Source organism: Ranitomeya imitator, chromosome 9 (assembly GCF_032444005.1).
Source record: "Ranitomeya imitator isolate aRanImi1 chromosome 9, aRanImi1.pri, whole genome shotgun sequence".
In the NCBI taxonomy this organism is placed as follows: Eukaryota; Metazoa; Chordata; class Amphibia; order Anura; family Dendrobatidae; genus Ranitomeya; species Ranitomeya imitator.
In genome coordinates this window covers 88,976,000-88,992,819 of record NC_091290.1, presented here as the reverse complement: position 1 = coordinate 88,992,819, position 16,820 = coordinate 88,976,000, and the positions used below count along the sequence as shown (strand labels likewise).

Genomic DNA, 16,820 nt, shown 5'->3' with positions numbered 1-16,820 from the left:
CGCCAAACATGAAAGTAAATCAAAATACAAAATAATAATAATAAATCAGAAAACACCACTACACTTTCATATAAAATTAGACTCAAAAACAGAAGTAAGGCGACTATGTATAAACGGGATATGAAGCTAAAGTTCACAGCTATCAAAAGTGGCGTCTGTTATATGTAGCAGCTTATCTATTATACATTCAAGATAAATGATAGAATTATTACTTGCTCAAAGCTAAAAACATTAGTCTTAATACCATTTTTCTTAAAGCCCACCACTATACTACAGTATAATTTAGGTCTATGCAAAAAATGTAGCTACCATTTATTTTATATATATCTTTTTTTTCTTTTAAACATTTCATATTTAGAAATGGATGATTTCCAAAGTCTTTGGTGCTGGATAAATTAACTTGATATGGACGATGCACTATTTAAAAAATTGGTAAAATAAAATAATTAAAAAAAAAAGAATTGAAATATGCACATAATTTCATGTCCCTGACGGAATGTATTAAATAAGCAGTCACCACTCAGAGAAAAAAGAAAAATAAAATATAATGTAAATGAGGCTTGAAAATAGACATGCATAAAATCAAAGCTAAAAATTGCACGCACAAAAAAGAAAAATTAAAAATCTCACATCTTATCAAACTTCTATAGTAAATATTTCTTTATAATATATTGAATACTGTGCGGTTTGTCCAACGCAGTCATGTGTTATAGTGTTAACCTCTTCAGTGCTGGAAGGGCCTGCAAGACATTGCCCAGCAAAATGTGCAGCCTCAGCCGAGCCTGAAAGAGGTCAAAATGTTATTTTCCCCTAAACCTGACCATGACTCATGCCTTACAACACTGGTTAATAGCGACTACAAAATCCAGCCAATTGGACAAACGCAGTGACAATAAAAAGTGAAAAATTCACTTATCAGACAATATTGCAGTTTCCGTCAACTGTGTGATTACCGAACAACATGCAGCCAGCAAAAAATCTAAGAAATGAAGGAAAAAAAAAAAACTCCCCTCAAAAACAAAGAAAAAAAAAAGTCTTCAAAAGCGCTTCAGGCTACGTACTGCTCACTAAATATCTAGGTCATCTTTAAAAGAAAACAAAATGAACACAAAAAAATAAAATCTACAGCAACATGGATTGAAAAATTAAAGAAAAAATCCATGCTGTTCTCTTGGTAAGTAAAACTTTTAAACCTAAAATCAAAGCACACAACCAAATTAACAAACCCCTAGATTGAGCAAATACTCAAGTTATTCGAAAAAATAGATATTTATATATCAGCAGAGTTGAAGATTAAGTGCTGAAATTGACATTAATATATTAAGTAATAACATTAACAACCTCAAATATTTAAGGCACTATGTGTGGAACAGTTTACGATGCAGCGGAATATTAGGACGACGACATTGAATAGCAAGGTCTAGGCAACTTTTTTTTTCTTCTGCCCATGCAAAAGACACATGCAGTGTGAACATCAACTCAGTAGCCATGTGACCCAACACTGAAACACCAAGACATACGAGAACGGAAACAACGTACACGAAGTACCCCGTACTACTGACATTATGTGCATTTGTTGCGCTAAACCTGTACGCTGAATGGCTTCCCAAAGACGTGTCTTGCACTAGTTAGAAGGCAATTGTATAAAAAAATAGCAGGAGAGAAAGTGAACATCTGCTCCCGTAAGTCACCTGTCTAAGAGTTACTATAGAAGAGAACAGGACCAGAGACGATTTATACCAAATGTGCAAAACACATTAAAAGTGAATTTTTCATTTTCATTTTTTTTAAAGCTCAAGATTGTTTTAAATTGCACCCAAGTCTACATGATTCAAAAATATGTGTCTTCTTGTGCCATGGCCATTTGATTTTCTTTTTTCATTATCAAAAGCCATGTTTTTTTTTTTTTTGCTTTCATGCTGCTTCAAACCAAGTGTTTGAATCTTTGCGCTTCCTTTGCAGGTTCTCAAGGTCTCACATGTACGGATACTGGTTGAGTTTCGTTGGGCTCATTGGAAATCCTGTGTAGGCCGGGGAGGCAGCGATGTACGAGTGGGATGGAAAAATCGGTTTGTACTGAGTCTGGTGCATGGTGGGAGAAGGTAAAAGCCTGGGGTTGATGCCCACTGCGACCTGATGAACGATGCCACTGGGATGAGAGAGACTGTAAGCCGGATGTTGTAAAATCGGTCTTGAGGTACACGGTGATGCAAGCAGGTGGGCCACGGGTGCTGCTGTGGTCAGGGGCGCAGAGGGTGGATATGACAGGATAGCAGGCTGCCCACTAAGATGAGCATGCACCGCACTGTGATTTGGGCTTCCATGCTGAAGGGTAAAAGGATGACTGGCAACAGTAGGTGCGATAAATGCCTGCTGTCTCCTGTGCCCATAGTTTCCATTCCATTCTTGATGTCCTGTTCCAAAATGTTGCATCTAAGAGACAGGAGTTTTACATTTGTTATGAAATGTGTGCGTGAGATTATTTAATGAATGTGCCATGGAAAGAGTGAAGTGGACAGTATGAAGGAGATGCCACCCCACGGGGCACTCACCTGGCTGAAGCTCAGAGGCTGCTGCTGGAATGCTGAGGTCACTTTCTGCTGGCGATTCCCAAGGCCTGTAAGATGGTTCTTTCTCCCTGGGGCTGAACGACCTTTTATTAAGGGATGGCAAGCCACATCTGGGAACAAAGTTCAAAACTTGTTAAACTTACTAACATTTTTTTTACTGGGAAACTGGTAAGGGGCTAAGTTTCTGCAAATATATTGAAAATAAATCTTAACTTCTATGTCACTTCAATCAAAGTACCTTCCATCCAAAAGAAATACTGCGGACCATGAAAGACGAACACATCTGTCACATCTGTTGTCCCACCATGAGAGTGGCAGCAGTGCTGGCTCACCCACCACTTTAGGTTGGCAGCTTTCTTACTCCAGTCTATGGCCTGCAGCCTGAATATGCCATCACTTTATGCCTGGTGGAGGCCTGACATCTGGTGCTGGAACCCCCGGTAATTATACGGATGAAGGACCAACACAGCTGGCTTACAGTTGCGATCTTTGCACCATTTTATCCCGCACTGCTGCGCTCCCAGCCACTCAATGGTTGGAAATAACACTCAGTTTCATTTAAAGGGGTTGTCCCATGAACAAAGTACATTTTAATTAATAGGTCCTGGAATAATAATAATTTCCACAATTATATGTGTTTAAATAAAATGTTCCTGTGCCGAGATGATCTAATACATGTGCCCTGCTGGGTAATGTCTGACTGTACAGGAACATGGTCTGATCATACACAGCTCCTGGGCAGGGGAGGAAGCAAAGGAGAATATACAGTCATTACCGTACGGGATCACAGCTGATTCTTTCTTTGAGGTAAAACATCTTTTAAAAACAGGCAGGGAAAGGTTTTAGCATACATAAAGAATCAGCTGTGATCCCTTGCTGTCCTGTCTGTATATTCTCCTTATATCTGTCAAAAAGACAGATATAAATAACCATGGTACCGCTGAAAGCGTCATCGTGTCCCGCAAAAAACGAGCCGCCATACAGCATCATCAGCAAAAAAATAAAAAAGTTATAGTCCTCAGAATAAAGCGATGCAAAAATAATTATTTTTTCTATAAAATAATTTTTATCGTATAAAAGCGCAAAAACATAAAAAAATGATATAAATGAGGTATCGCTGTAATCGTACTGACCTGAAGAATAAAACTGCTCTATCAATTTTACCAAACGCGGAACGGTATAAACGTCTCCCCCAAAAGAAATTCAAGAATAGCTGGTTTTTGGTCATTCTGCCTCACAAAAATCGGAATAAAAAGCGATCAAAAAATGTCACGTGCCCGAAAATGTTACCAATAAAAACGTTAATTCGTCCCGCAAAAAACTAGACCTCACATGACTCTGGGGACTAAAATATGGAAAAATTATAGCTCTCAAAATGTGGTAACGCAAAAAATCTTTTAGTGTGTGACGGCTGCCAATCATAAAAATCCGCTAAAAAACCCGCCATAAAAATAAATCAAACCCCCCTTCATCACCCCCTTAGTTAGGGAAAAATTAAAAAAATGTATTTATTTCCATTTTCCCATTAGGGTTAGGGCTAGGGTTAGAGCTAGGGTTAGGGTTGGGGCTAGGGTTAAGGCTACAGTTAGGATTGGGGCTAAAGTTAGGGTTGGGGCTAAAGTTAGGGTTTGGATTACATTTACGGTTGGGAATAGGGTTGGGATTAGGGTTAGGGGTGTGTCTGGGTTAGAGGTGTGGTTAGGGTTACCGTTTGGATTAGGGTTAGGGGTGTGTTTGGATTAGGGTTTCAGCTATAATTGGGGGGTTTCCACTGTTTAGGCACATCAGGGGCTCTCCAAACGCGACATGGCGTCCGATCTCAATTCCAGCCAATTCTGCGTTGAAAAAGTAAAACAGTGCTCCTTTTCTTCTGAGCTCTCTCGTGTGCCCAAACAGGGGTTTACCCCAACATATGGGGTATTCGCGTACTCAGGACAAATTGGACAACTTTTGGGGTCCAATTTCTCCTGTTACCCTTGGGAAAATACAAAACTGGGGGCTAAAAAATAATTTTTGTGGGGAAAAAAAAGATTTTTTATTTTCACGGCTCTGCGTTATAAACTGTAGTAAAACACTTGGGGGTTCAAAGTTCTCACAACATATCTAGATAAGTTCGTTGTGGGGTCTAGTTTCCAATATGGGGTCACTTGTGGGGGGTTTCTACTGTTTAGGTACATTAGGGGCTCTGCAAATGCAATGTGACGCCTGCAGACCATTCCATCTAAGTCTGCATTCCAAATGGCGCTCCTTCCCTTCCGAGCTCTCCCATGCGCCCAAACGGTGGTTCCCCCCCCACATATGTGGTATCAGCGTACCCGGGACAAATTGGACAACAACTTTCGGGGTCCAATTTCTCCTGTTACCCTCGGGAAAATACAAAACTAGGGGCTAAAAAATAATTTTGGGGGGAAAATTTTTTATTTTTATTTTCACGGCTCTGCGTTATAAACTGTAGTGAAACACTTGGGGGTTCAAAGTTCTCACAACACATCTAGATAAGTTCCTTGGGGGATCTAGTTTCCAATATGGGGTCACTTGTGGGGGGCTTCTACTGTTTAGGTAGATATGGGGCTCTGCAAACGCAATGTGACGCCTGCAGACCAATCCATCTAAGTCTGCATTACAAATGATGCTCCTTCCATTCCGAGCTCTGCCATGCGCTCAAACGGTGGTTCCCCCCCACATATCGGGTATCAGCGTACTCAGGACAAATTGGACAACAATATTTAGGGCTCAATTTCTCCTGTTACCCTTGGAAAAATACAAAACTGGGGGCTAAAAAATAATTTTTTGTGGAAAAAAAAATTTTTTTTATTTGCGCGGCTCTGCGTTATAAACTGTAGTGAAACCCTTGGGGGTTCAAAGCTCTCACATCACATCCATATGAGTTCCTTAGGGGGTCTACTTTCCAAAATGGTGTCACTTGCGGGGGGTTTCACCTGTTTAGGTACATTAGGAGCTCTGCAAATGCAATGTGACGCCTGCAGACCATTCCATCTAAGTCTGCATTCCAAATGGCGCTCCTTCCCTTACGAGCCCTCCCATACGCCCAAACGGTGGTTCCCCCCCACATATGGGGTATCAGCGCACTCGGGACAAATTGGACAACTACTTTTGGGGTCCAATTTCTCCGGTTACCCTCGGGAAAATACAAAACTGGGGGCTAAAAAATAATTTTTGTGGGAAAAAATGTTTGTTTTATTTTTACGGCTCTGCATTATAAACTTCTGTGAAGCACTTGGTGGGTCAAAGTGCTCACCACACCTCTAGATAAGTTCCTTAGGGGGTCTACTTTCCAAAATGGTGTCACTTGTGGGGGGTTTCAATGTTTAGGCACATCAGTGGCTCTCCAAACGCAACATGGCGTCCCATCTCATTTCCAGTCAATTTTGCATTGAAAAGTCAAATGGCGCTCCTTCGCTTCGAGCTCTGTCATGCGCCCAAAAAGTGGTTTACCCCCACATGTGGGGTATCGGCGTACTCAGGTCAAATTGTACAACAACGTTTGGGGTCCATTTTTTCCTGTTACCCTTGGTAAAATAAAACAAATTGGAGCTGAAGTAAATTTTTTGTGAAAAAAAGTTAAATGTTCATTTTTATTTAAACATTCCAAAAATTCCTGTGAAACACCTGAAGGGTTAATAAACTTCTTGAATGTGGTTTTGAGCACCTTGAGGGGTGCAGTTTTTAGAATGGTGTCACACATAGGTATTTTCTATCATATAGACCCCTCAAAATGACTTCAAATGAGATGTGGTCACTAAAAAAAAAATGGTGTTGTAAAAATGAGAAATTGCTGGTCAACTTTTAACCCTTAGGCTATGTGCACACCTTGCGTCGGGTCCCTGCGGGTTCTCCCGCAGCGGATTTGATAAATCTGCAGGGCAAAACAACTGCGGTTCTCCCTGCAGATTTATCGCGGTTTGTTCCGCGTTTTCCGCTGCGGGTTTCCGCCTATACTATTGATGCTGCATATGCAGCAATATGCAGCATCAATAGTAATGTTAAAAATAATAAAAATTGGTTATACTCACCCTCTGATGTCCGGATCTCCTGGGCGCTGCACCCGGCGGTCCGGTTCCAAACATGCTGTGGGAGAAGGACCCTTCGTGACGTCACGGTCATGTGACCGCGACGTCACCGCAGGTTCTGGTCGCACAGCAAGTCTGACCGGACGGCCGCGTGCAGCGCCCAGGAGCTCCGGACATCAGAGGGTGAGTATAACCAGATTTTTTATTTTTTAACCCCAAATATGGTTCCCAGGGCCTGGAGGAGAGTCTCCTCTCCTCCACCCCGGGTACCACCCGCACATTATCCGCTTACTTCCCGCAACGTGGGCACAGCCCCATGCGGGAAGTAAGCGGTTCAATGTATTCCTATGGGTGCAGAATCGCAGCGATTCTGCACAAAGAAGTGACATGCTGCGGGTTGTAAACCGCTGCGTTCCCGCGCGGTTTTTCCCGCATGTGCACAGCGGTTTGCGGTTTCCATAGGGTTTACATGTTACTGTAAACGCTATGGAAACTGCTGCGGACCCGCAGCATCAAAATCGCGGCGGTTCCGCGGTAAAAACCGCTAAGTGTGAATATAGCCTTATAACTCCCTAACAAAAAAAAAATTTGGTTCCAAAATTGTGCTGTTGTAAAGTAGACATGTGGGAAATGTTATTTATTAAGTATTTTGTGTGACATCTCTGTGATTTAATTGCATAAAAATTCAAAGTTGGAAAATTGCAAAATTTTCAAAATTTCCGTTTTTTTCACAAATAAACACAGGTAATATCAAAGAAATTTTACCACTACCATGAAGTACAATATGTCACGAGAAAATGTCAGAATCACCGGGATCCGTTGAAGCGTTCCAGAGTTATAACCTCATAAAGGGACAGTGGTCAGAATTGTAAAAATTGGCCCGGTCATTAACGTGCAAACCACCCTTGGGGGTAAAGGGGTTAAAAAACATTCAATTTCATTATCTATTTTTTATTTTTAGATTCTGTCTCTCACAGTTGAATTGTATCTACGGTAAAAATTACAGACCTCTCCCATTCTTTGTAGGTGGGAAACCTGCATAATCGGCATTGTGTCAAATACTGATTTTCCACACTATATATACAGAGTGACACAGAAATTGCTTGTAAGGGTGATGTTCTGTAATACAGTGCTGTTTGGAAGCCCCACATGAGGGCCTGTGAGCTCCCATAAAGTCCTACCTAATAGTAAACCGATTCATTTCATTCTGATCTCCATTAAAGCGACATCACAATGACAACTTTACCTTTGCTGGTGGCCCGATGTGAGTTAAACTTGCGGTTTTCAATCCTGATAGGTGGAACCACTAATGTACACACTGCTGGCTTATTCTCAGTTTTCTCCGTTGCCCGTTTTTCTGTATTCTGGTTGGTATCCGTTACAAAGCTGCTCTTCACAAATGGGCTGTCATGGCCAGATGAATCGGAGCTTGGGGATCCATCTACAGTGTCGCAGCCACTCTCAGGCTCATCATCAGACATACTGCAAAAGCAACGCAACCAGTCACAGTCATGGGACAACCCAGATCCACAAGAGGATCTGTCATGAAGAGAGCGCCCCTCATGCCTACACTACATTCATATTCTCGCATCTCTACCATTAGCAAAACCGTTAGCACAAAGTTTTATGCAGTTTTTGGCTAATAAAATCTGTATCTGTAAATTCCCTTAAAGAGAACTTTTCAATAGTTTGTGCATGTTAAATTGACCACATCATGTAATAATGGCTGCAGAACCGAGTAAAATGTAGTTTTTATATTGTAATGTCTCCGCTCCATTAGCTTGCAATGTTTAAGTTATAAATTATGTAAAGTTCAACAGGGCGTTACCAGAGATGTGTCTCTGGGGGTGTGTACTTAATCCCCGAATGAGGCTGACCCATCAGTCTCTATGTTGTGTGATTTCAGGCAAAGGGGCTGTCATTCAAGCAGGAAGAAGCAGTGCAGGGCTGGGAATAGAGCTGGAGTGACAGAGGCTTCAGATCTATAGCCTCATTTGCATATGAATTCAAACATGGATATTTCAGCAACGGATGATCGTATTGGCCATGTAAAGGTATTGCTTGACTTGTCCATGAAAGCACCACATGCACGTATAAATTGTTTTAGGGGGTGAATGCCTGGTGGCAATGGAAGCAAAGAGCTCTAACTATATATCTAATAGGACCACGGTATGTGTTGCAGTTATACAGTCCTCTTACCATTCTGAAAAAAAAAAGGACAGTGCTCCTGTAAAGCTTGCTCTGTCAATCGCTCATTGTCCCTTTTAACCAAAGTGTATAGTGCTACATTCTCCTTCAGGGTCATGCTTGAAACTATACAATTGCTATGAAGTCAGTATAGTATTTTCGTATTCTATATGCTGTCCTTGGTTGTAGTGATTCCATTACCTGTTGGGTCTCTTACAGGGAGAGGGGCTGGACTGCCCTGAGGAGCTGGTGCTCAGGCTGCTGTCTGGACTACTCAAGGAACAGACCCGATCAATATTCAGAGTACTCTGACAGGCCTCACAGTCTAGGCTGCCTTTACATCTAGATCAATCAGAGAAAGGATTTATACCACTGGATTACAGATCTAGGTAAAGAGATCAATCAAAACAGCATCTTTGATTAAAAATAATAATACACTGTCTCCTATTTGTGTGTGAAAACGTACTCTCTCAGCGAGTGAGTCTGTGCGGAATCCTCTTCGTCCGTGTCACTGCTTATCGTAATGACGCTGGCCGTGGGGCTGGGGGAATCGGCTATGACAATCTCTTGCCTTTGTTGATTTGACACATCTGGGGCCAGCTCTTCAGATGCCTTACAAGATTCTTCCTCCTGCTCCTCCAAGTTCTGATTGTCCTGGGGTAATGCACAACTTTGAGACTCTGTGGTCTTGATGGTATTTGAAATCTTTGGAGAGGTAAGTGCTTTTCTGTGGACATTAGTGTCCAGTATTGTGTTACTCCTGCAAGACAAACCAAGTGGTTAGCTAAGCAAATAATAACAGATCAGGTGTTTAGAAAGCACACCGATGTCCGGCAGTAAAGGCTTTTCTACAGCAGTGGGAGACTCTACCTCTTTTGACAGATTTTATTCCTTTTATTGGCTGCAGGCAGAGGCCACACCACATGTGCAATGCCTAAACTGATAGGCTGAGGGGCTGACAGCGCCAGTTGGTTGGTAAGGAGAGGCTGCAGAATCATGGAGCTGTAATGGTTTCCATGTTGAATCACTTTTCTGTAACACAAAGGCAAAGCGAGAAACATCAGATTGGGCATTTGTAAATCGGATGTTTTGAAGATGTGGCAGATATCAAGTGAGGGCCTGCAGCACTGATTGGGGCTGTGTCCCTCTTTAGGCAGCTTGGTAATGTAGCTCATCACAGATCTAGATCTTTCTCTTCCTGAACTGATCATTTACTTTTACTTCTTAAACACTTACAAAAAAATTATAATTCTATATATATATATATATATATATATATATATATATATATATATATATATATATATATATATATACACACACACACACACACACACACTAGATGGTGGCCCGATTCTAACGCATCGGGTATTCTAGAATATGCATGTCCACGTAGTACATTGCGGAGCCCACGTAGTATATTGCCCAGTGATGTAGCATACAGCACAGAGCCACGTAGTATATTGCCCAGCCACGTAGAATATTGCCCAGCCACGTAGCCATGTAGTATATTGCCCAGCCACGTATGTCACAGGTTAAAAAATAAAAAAATAAACATACTCACCTTCCGATCCGAGGGCCCCTTGTAGTTCTGTCACCACGCAGCAGCTTCCGGTCCCAGGGTGTGATGATGTCGCGGTCACATGACTGTGACGTCATGGCAGGTCCTTCTCGCGCAGGACCTGTGATGACGTCACGGTCACATGACCGTGACGTCATGGCAGGTCCTTGTCGCATACCATCGTTGCCACCGGAACCTGCCGGTTGCATGGAGCAGTCACCGAAGCGTCGCGAGGAGCAGGAAAGGCGGCGGAAGGTGAGTATATAATGATTTATTATTTTTAACATTAGATGTTTTTACTATTGACGCTGCATAGGCAGCATCAATAGCAAAAACTTGGTCACACATGGTTAATAGCATAGGCAGCATCAATAGTAAAAACTTGGTCACACATGGTTAATAGCGGTGGTAACGGAGTGAGTTACCCGCGGCAAAACACGGTCCGTTACCGCCGGCATTAACCCTATGTGAGCGGTGACTGGAGGAGGGGAGTATGCGGGCTTCGGGAAGTGACTGCGGGGAGGAAGGAGCGGCCATTTTCTTCCGGACTGTGCCAGTCACTGATTGGTCGTGGCTGTTTTGCCGCGACCAATCAGCGATTTGGAATTCCATGACAGACAGAGGCCGCGACCAATGAATATCGTGTGACAGACAGACGGAAGTGACCCTTCGACAATTATGTAGCAGATATATATATAACGCATCCACAGACTCCCCACCACCGAAGAAAGGAACAATCAAAATAATATATAAATAAAGACTAGCATATTCTGAAGCTGGAACGTTTTTTATTTTTTGTCTAGCAGTTTTGTAGTGGCTGGCTTTTTGAGCGGCGATACTAAATATGATAATTTATTTTAAATTTTAGAGTTTGCCATTTGAATTTTGGCAATAAGGTGATTTAACGAGTAAATAAAGTTCAGTTCTTTTTCATATTGATGCATTTGGCAAGTTTCTTCTGTCCTGTTCAAAAAATATGATCAAAAGTGGGCTCCAAACCCTTAACTGTTCCCAGGCTCGGTGCCTATGTAACCGGGGTATTGCAGGGGGCTGGCACCTCAGGAGTGTGCTTGCTCCCAAGGAAGGAAGTGCCCTAATGTGCTGTCAGTCCCCTATAGCGCACGGCGGTTCAGCCAGCAGTATCCAACATTATTCTGAGTGAGGAGTGCAGGATGACAGAAGTGGCACATGATTAGATGGTCTCCCACACCAGCTGCAGCCTGCAAATCCAGCCAATCTGACTGATCCAGTATGCGAGGAACTTACCCCCAGTCTCCCAACCTCTGTGGTCCAGCCATGGAATCGGAGGAAAGTGTTGTTGTAGTTGGCGCCACAGTTGTCAACTGTTGCCAGGCGGGAACCAATATTGGTTGTGTTCCATTTGACCATGTGTGCTGAAATTGTAATGGTACATTAGAAAAAAAAAGTAGCATAAAAAACACTATTGCTAATTTATAAAGCTTTCTAGGAGAAAAGCTCACCTGGGAAAGGACACCTGGTCGTATCTGTAGGGGCTGAATGGCCGGAGCCTGTGTTACTAAGGGTAAAGCATTATCTACTCTCACAGAATAACTTGTGGGCTTGCCATGATTTGGTGGGATTCCTGCAAGAATAAGGAGCCTTATCCAATCATCAAATTAACAGTCAGGTAAAGCAATAAACAAGAGACACAGACCGCTTCAGCACCGCAGTCCGATAATGGCTAATAACTTACCTTGGAGAGTTGGCGGGCAAAGGATCAGCGTCTGCTGAAAAGAATCATTGCAGCCAAACGGTGCAGTTCCTGCCTGCACTGGGATCCCGTGGTGTATAACTGAATGCCCCGAAGCCGGTAACGCCTGAAACAAGACACTTCAATGTATTCAATAACATAAAATATCAGCACAAAGTCTGCTGCAAGCACATGATCGCTGGTATAGGGCCGGATCTAGCCCCTCATAGCGGCTGTGCGGTGCCGCACTCCTTCACGTGACCCCACATTGGCTGTGGAGAGAGACAGTACTGTCTGAGAGGCCAGAAGATACAGTGAGACACTCATTATTTAGGAAAGGACACGTGCCAGAGACATCACAGGCATTGGGCGGTTGCCTCAGTAGATATCTCACCCAAAGTACAGCGCCATCTCTTCAGGCATGAGAAGTGTTTGATATCAGATTGTGTACAAGAGAGAGGTGCTGCAAACCCCTTTAAGGGTACATTCTATGGTGTGGGGGATGATGGTTACCCATTCAGGACCCTACTGTAAACCAGAGCTGACAGATGATATGTGGCAGCTACAGACCTGGAGTGGCCATTAATGAAAGTGCTTAGCTGCAAATTGGGGTGTGGGCCAGCCTGGGCCAATGTGATAGGCTGTTTATGAAAAACAAAATTAAAAAACTCATGTTTTAAGACTATCCTGCAGAGAGAATACTGAAGACCTGCAGTTAGCGGAAGGGTTATTGTGAACATGTCCGGAGCAGCACACCGCTCCCCAGCATGTCAATGCCTTGATGTTGGTAGGTAATTAAATAGATGACGCAGGCACTAAGAGTGGTGCTCAAGTAGGAGCCCAGGCCGTCTTAAATGTAGCGATAAACCTGGCACACACCAATATGTAGATGCAGTGAAAAAAGGGGGGTTTAATGAGGTAAAGTACATACAGTAGTAGACGTTTTGGTCTATACAACAGACCTTCATCAATGTACCTCACTCAATTTTTTATATAGGGAACCCCGGGTCATGTGGAGGACAAGGAGTCCCTGTTGTGGTCAACAGGCTCCTGCTGTAAAGAGGGAGCAGGCTGCACTGAAAGAGGAGAGAGATGTATACGGACCTTGGACGCAGTATCCCTATATAAAAAATTGAGTGTATGTACTTTACCTCATTAAACCCCCCTTTTTTCACTACATATTGGTGTGTGCCAAGTTTATCGCTACATTGCTGTTGGTAGGGGCGGCACTCCGACCTGAGTGACAGGCTTGGTTCAGTATCTTGTCCTACTGCTGTGCGCGAGCGTCTGTTCACAGAATATAAAGAAGAAAACTAAACTAAATCAAATAATTGGTGTAAAGACACTTTGCCTTCAAAACAGCATCAATTCCTCTAGGTACATATGCATTGTGTCAGGGATTTTATAGGATTATAGTCAAGTGCAGGAATAACCAATTGTATGAATAGGTGGTAATTATCATAATATGCAGGTTGAAACAACTGTTAACTGAAAAAACGGTATAACGGTATAGGAGGCTAAGGCTATGTGCATACGTTGTGGATTAGCCTTAGGAATTTCTGGTGCGGATTCTGCCTCTCCTGGCAGAAAACGCACCTGCGGTTCCGCAGCGTTTTTAGTGCGGTTCTGCAGCGTTTTTGTGTGGGTTTTTTGGGATTTGCTGTGGTTTTTACCCCTCTGGTTTTCTATAATGGAATAGGTACAAAAACGCTGCAGATTCAGAAAAAAGAAGTGACATGCTACTTCTTTTAAACCGCAGCGTTTCCGCAGCGGATTTTCCGCAAAGTGTGCACAACATTTTTTTTTCTCATTGATTTACATTGTACTGTAAATCAATTGCGGATCTGCAGCATTTCTGCACCTCAAAAAACGCTGCGGATCCGCAGAGAATCCACAACGTGTGCACATACCCTTACACCTTGGTGAGGAACAGCTAAACTCTGCTACAAAGGTGATGTTGTCAAAGAGTTTCAGGTCCCAGGGCCTACATCTAGGCACTACACAGTACAGCAACAAGACACAAGGTAGTTATAATGCATCAGCAAAGGCTCTCCCAGGCAAAGACTTCAAAGCAGACTCTTTTGAAGAAGCACCAAGAAATGTTGAGGAACACAGACGCAGTGATTGTCCAAAGAAATTTAATGCAGCAGATGAAAGATCCATCATTAATAATAAGTGCCTGACATACAGAAGTAGGCGCAGGGACTAACAGGTCACTTGGATAACTTGAGTAATGAGGACTTGCATTCATCACTATCCATCATGTTTACTTCACTCTGATGCTGGATGAAATCCAGTAGTGTCAGAAGCTCAGGAATGGAAGCAATCAGTGGGACCCAAGCTACACCTACTTACTGTGCATAGAAGTCTGGACCAAAAGTGGCATCATGGAGGAATTACACCCCATGTGGAAAGAAAGCCAAGTGACTCAACTATGCACAAAAACATAGGAACTGGGGTGCAGGAAAATGACAGCAGGTGCTCTGGACTGATGAGTGAAAGTGTGATACTTGTTCTCTGAAGGGCTGGAGAGCGGCACAATAATGGGCGTCTGCAGGAACAGTGAAGCATGGTGGAGGGCCTTGTAAGTTCTGGGCTTCATTTCAGGAAATGGAGTTGGGGATATGGTCAGATTTGTTTCCTCAGTGCTGAGAAATACAAGCAGAAACGTATCCATCATGTAGTACCCTCAGGGGGGAGTATGGCTATATGTTTTGGGTTGTTGCAGAATACATTTGGAGCCAATGTGATGCATAACTATCATCAGCATAAAGAACAAAGACCTGGAGGTAGTGATGTGGCCCCCACAGAACCCGGATTTCAGCGTCATCGGATTTGTCTGGGATTACATGAAGAGACAGAAGGATTTGTGCAAGGCAACATCCACAGATATGCGATTGGCTTGTCAAGAAGTCTGGAACAATTTCCACGCATAGTTTCTGCCTAGAAGAATTGATGCCGTATTGATTTGACAGAGTTTGGCTACATCAAATACTGACTTTATTTAGATTTCTCTTATGTTCATTCACTTTCCATCACACTAATTGACAAAATTAATCTGTTAACACATCCATCTTTGATAGCATTCTTACTTTGTGCCCCCCCTCCCCCCCCCCCTAAATGAAACAACCTGCAAAATAAATTATAAATTTTAGGAAGTAACATAATAAAGAATTAAGTTCCCATCACAAAAAAAATAGACTTTTTTTTTTTTTTTTACATATGAAACGCGCACCAATACATGGGTGAGTTTCATCCGGCAGAAAACTTTTTTTTTTTTTACACACGAAGATTTGATTAGCGTAAAAAACCAAACTCATCTGCACTGCGCCACTGAATAACATTGATCCGTTCAATGTATGTTGTTGCACAGGCGGCACTCAGCCCGAAAATACACTCGTGTGGACCTACACTGACCGTCAGAACGTGAAGAATTCATTCACCATGTTATTTTATATGAAGCATGAACAGTAAAAATATAAACAAAAAAAGAATTGTTTTGCTCTACCCAGTATTTTATATATACACCCCAAAACAGTGTGGAAAAATCATACAATCTGCCTGGCACAAAACAAAGCCTCATTCAGTCCTGTAAATGAAGTAAATTACAAAAAAAGATTATGGATGTTGAAAACAGGTTAGGCAAAAGCAAAAAAAAAAATAAAAATGAACCTGGTAAGGCTCATTTAAGCCAGGTTAATAAGGGGTTAAGTTACACTGGACAATGCCTGCACACCCTTAATCATGCAAAGTTCTATCCAGCCACTAGATGGCAAACTTCTCACATCCCACAAAGTAATGACTAAGAAGCGCCCAGCTGTGTACCAGGCGGTGCAGTCTGCAGCCCAGCAAGGACAAACACTATGGCTATGTGCACACAATGCGGATTTTTCCGTGCAGAAACGCCGCAGATCCGCACTGTGATGTACAGTACAATGTTATTCAATGGGGGGAAAAAAGCTGTGCAGAAGGTGCGGAAAAATTAGTGCGGAATTGCTGCGGATTTCAAAGAAGTGCATGTCACTTCTTTTGTGTGGATCTGCAGCGTTTCTGCACCCCTCCATGTTTAAATTCCGCAGTGGCAAAAACCACAGAAAATCCGCACAAAATCTGCATCAATTCCGCATAAAAACAGCGGCAAATCCGCAGCTGCGGATTCTGCCAGGAGATGCGGATTTTGTGCAGAAAATTCTGCACCTCTTTTCCTACGTGTGCACATAGCCTTAGACTTCATTTTACAAGTTCTAGGAAACCTATCAGTAGGCACCGCCCGAGACCGGACATCGCTCATGTGCCTCTTCATATACTCTGCACACTCCCACACTGTTCATCTTATAGAATAAACCCACAACAATGTACTAACAGAGTCATCAGGAATTCAGCACACACCTGACTTCTGACATTGCCAATCTTGGTAAACCCAGCGGGCAGGTTGGCGGGATTGGCGATCGGTCTCATGACTGGTGTTTTATTGCGGTTAGCTGCGTCACAGAGGTTGGGACGAGACTTGCAAACATCGATGATATGGAAACACGATTTTACACTGAAAAACAAAACAAGTTTCATTTGGGCTTCATAGTAAATATGATTTCAAAGCAGTGGCATGGATAGTATGTTTCCATACAGTGGCTGCTCATATGTAACCTAGCCATCATGCCCAGTACAGTGCAGACGATTGCTTTATTGTGGACAGATCTCCATTCCCTAGTCATAGCCGCATTGTGATGAGCCGCAAACAGGCCCCGACAGTCTGTGAAGAG

At 42.7% G+C, this 16,820-nt stretch overlaps 1 protein-coding gene across 1 annotated transcript in view; it reads right to left on the bottom strand.

The window, feature by feature from the left end:
* Positions 1–341: 341 nt before the first annotated feature.
* The window catches only part of HIPK3 (homeodomain interacting protein kinase 3), a 250,315-nt gene continuing 233,836 nt past the window's right edge, over positions 342–16,820 (bottom strand). The window contains exons 7-16 of the mRNA XM_069739692.1: positions 16,450–16,603; positions 12,064–12,187; positions 11,831–11,952; positions 11,616–11,743; positions 9,659–9,820; positions 9,255–9,548; positions 8,990–9,130; positions 7,848–8,083; positions 2,553–2,680; positions 342–2,433 (exon numbers count right to left, since the gene is read on the bottom strand). Of these exons, the coding sequence (XP_069595793.1) occupies positions 1,975–2,433; positions 2,553–2,680; positions 7,848–8,083; positions 8,990–9,130; positions 9,255–9,548; positions 9,659–9,820; positions 11,616–11,743; positions 11,831–11,952; positions 12,064–12,187; positions 16,450–16,603 (1,948 nt within the window). The 3' untranslated portion in view covers positions 342–1,974. The remainder of the gene's footprint in view (positions 2,434–2,552; positions 2,681–7,847; positions 8,084–8,989; positions 9,131–9,254; positions 9,549–9,658; positions 9,821–11,615; positions 11,744–11,830; positions 11,953–12,063; positions 12,188–16,449; positions 16,604–16,820) is intronic.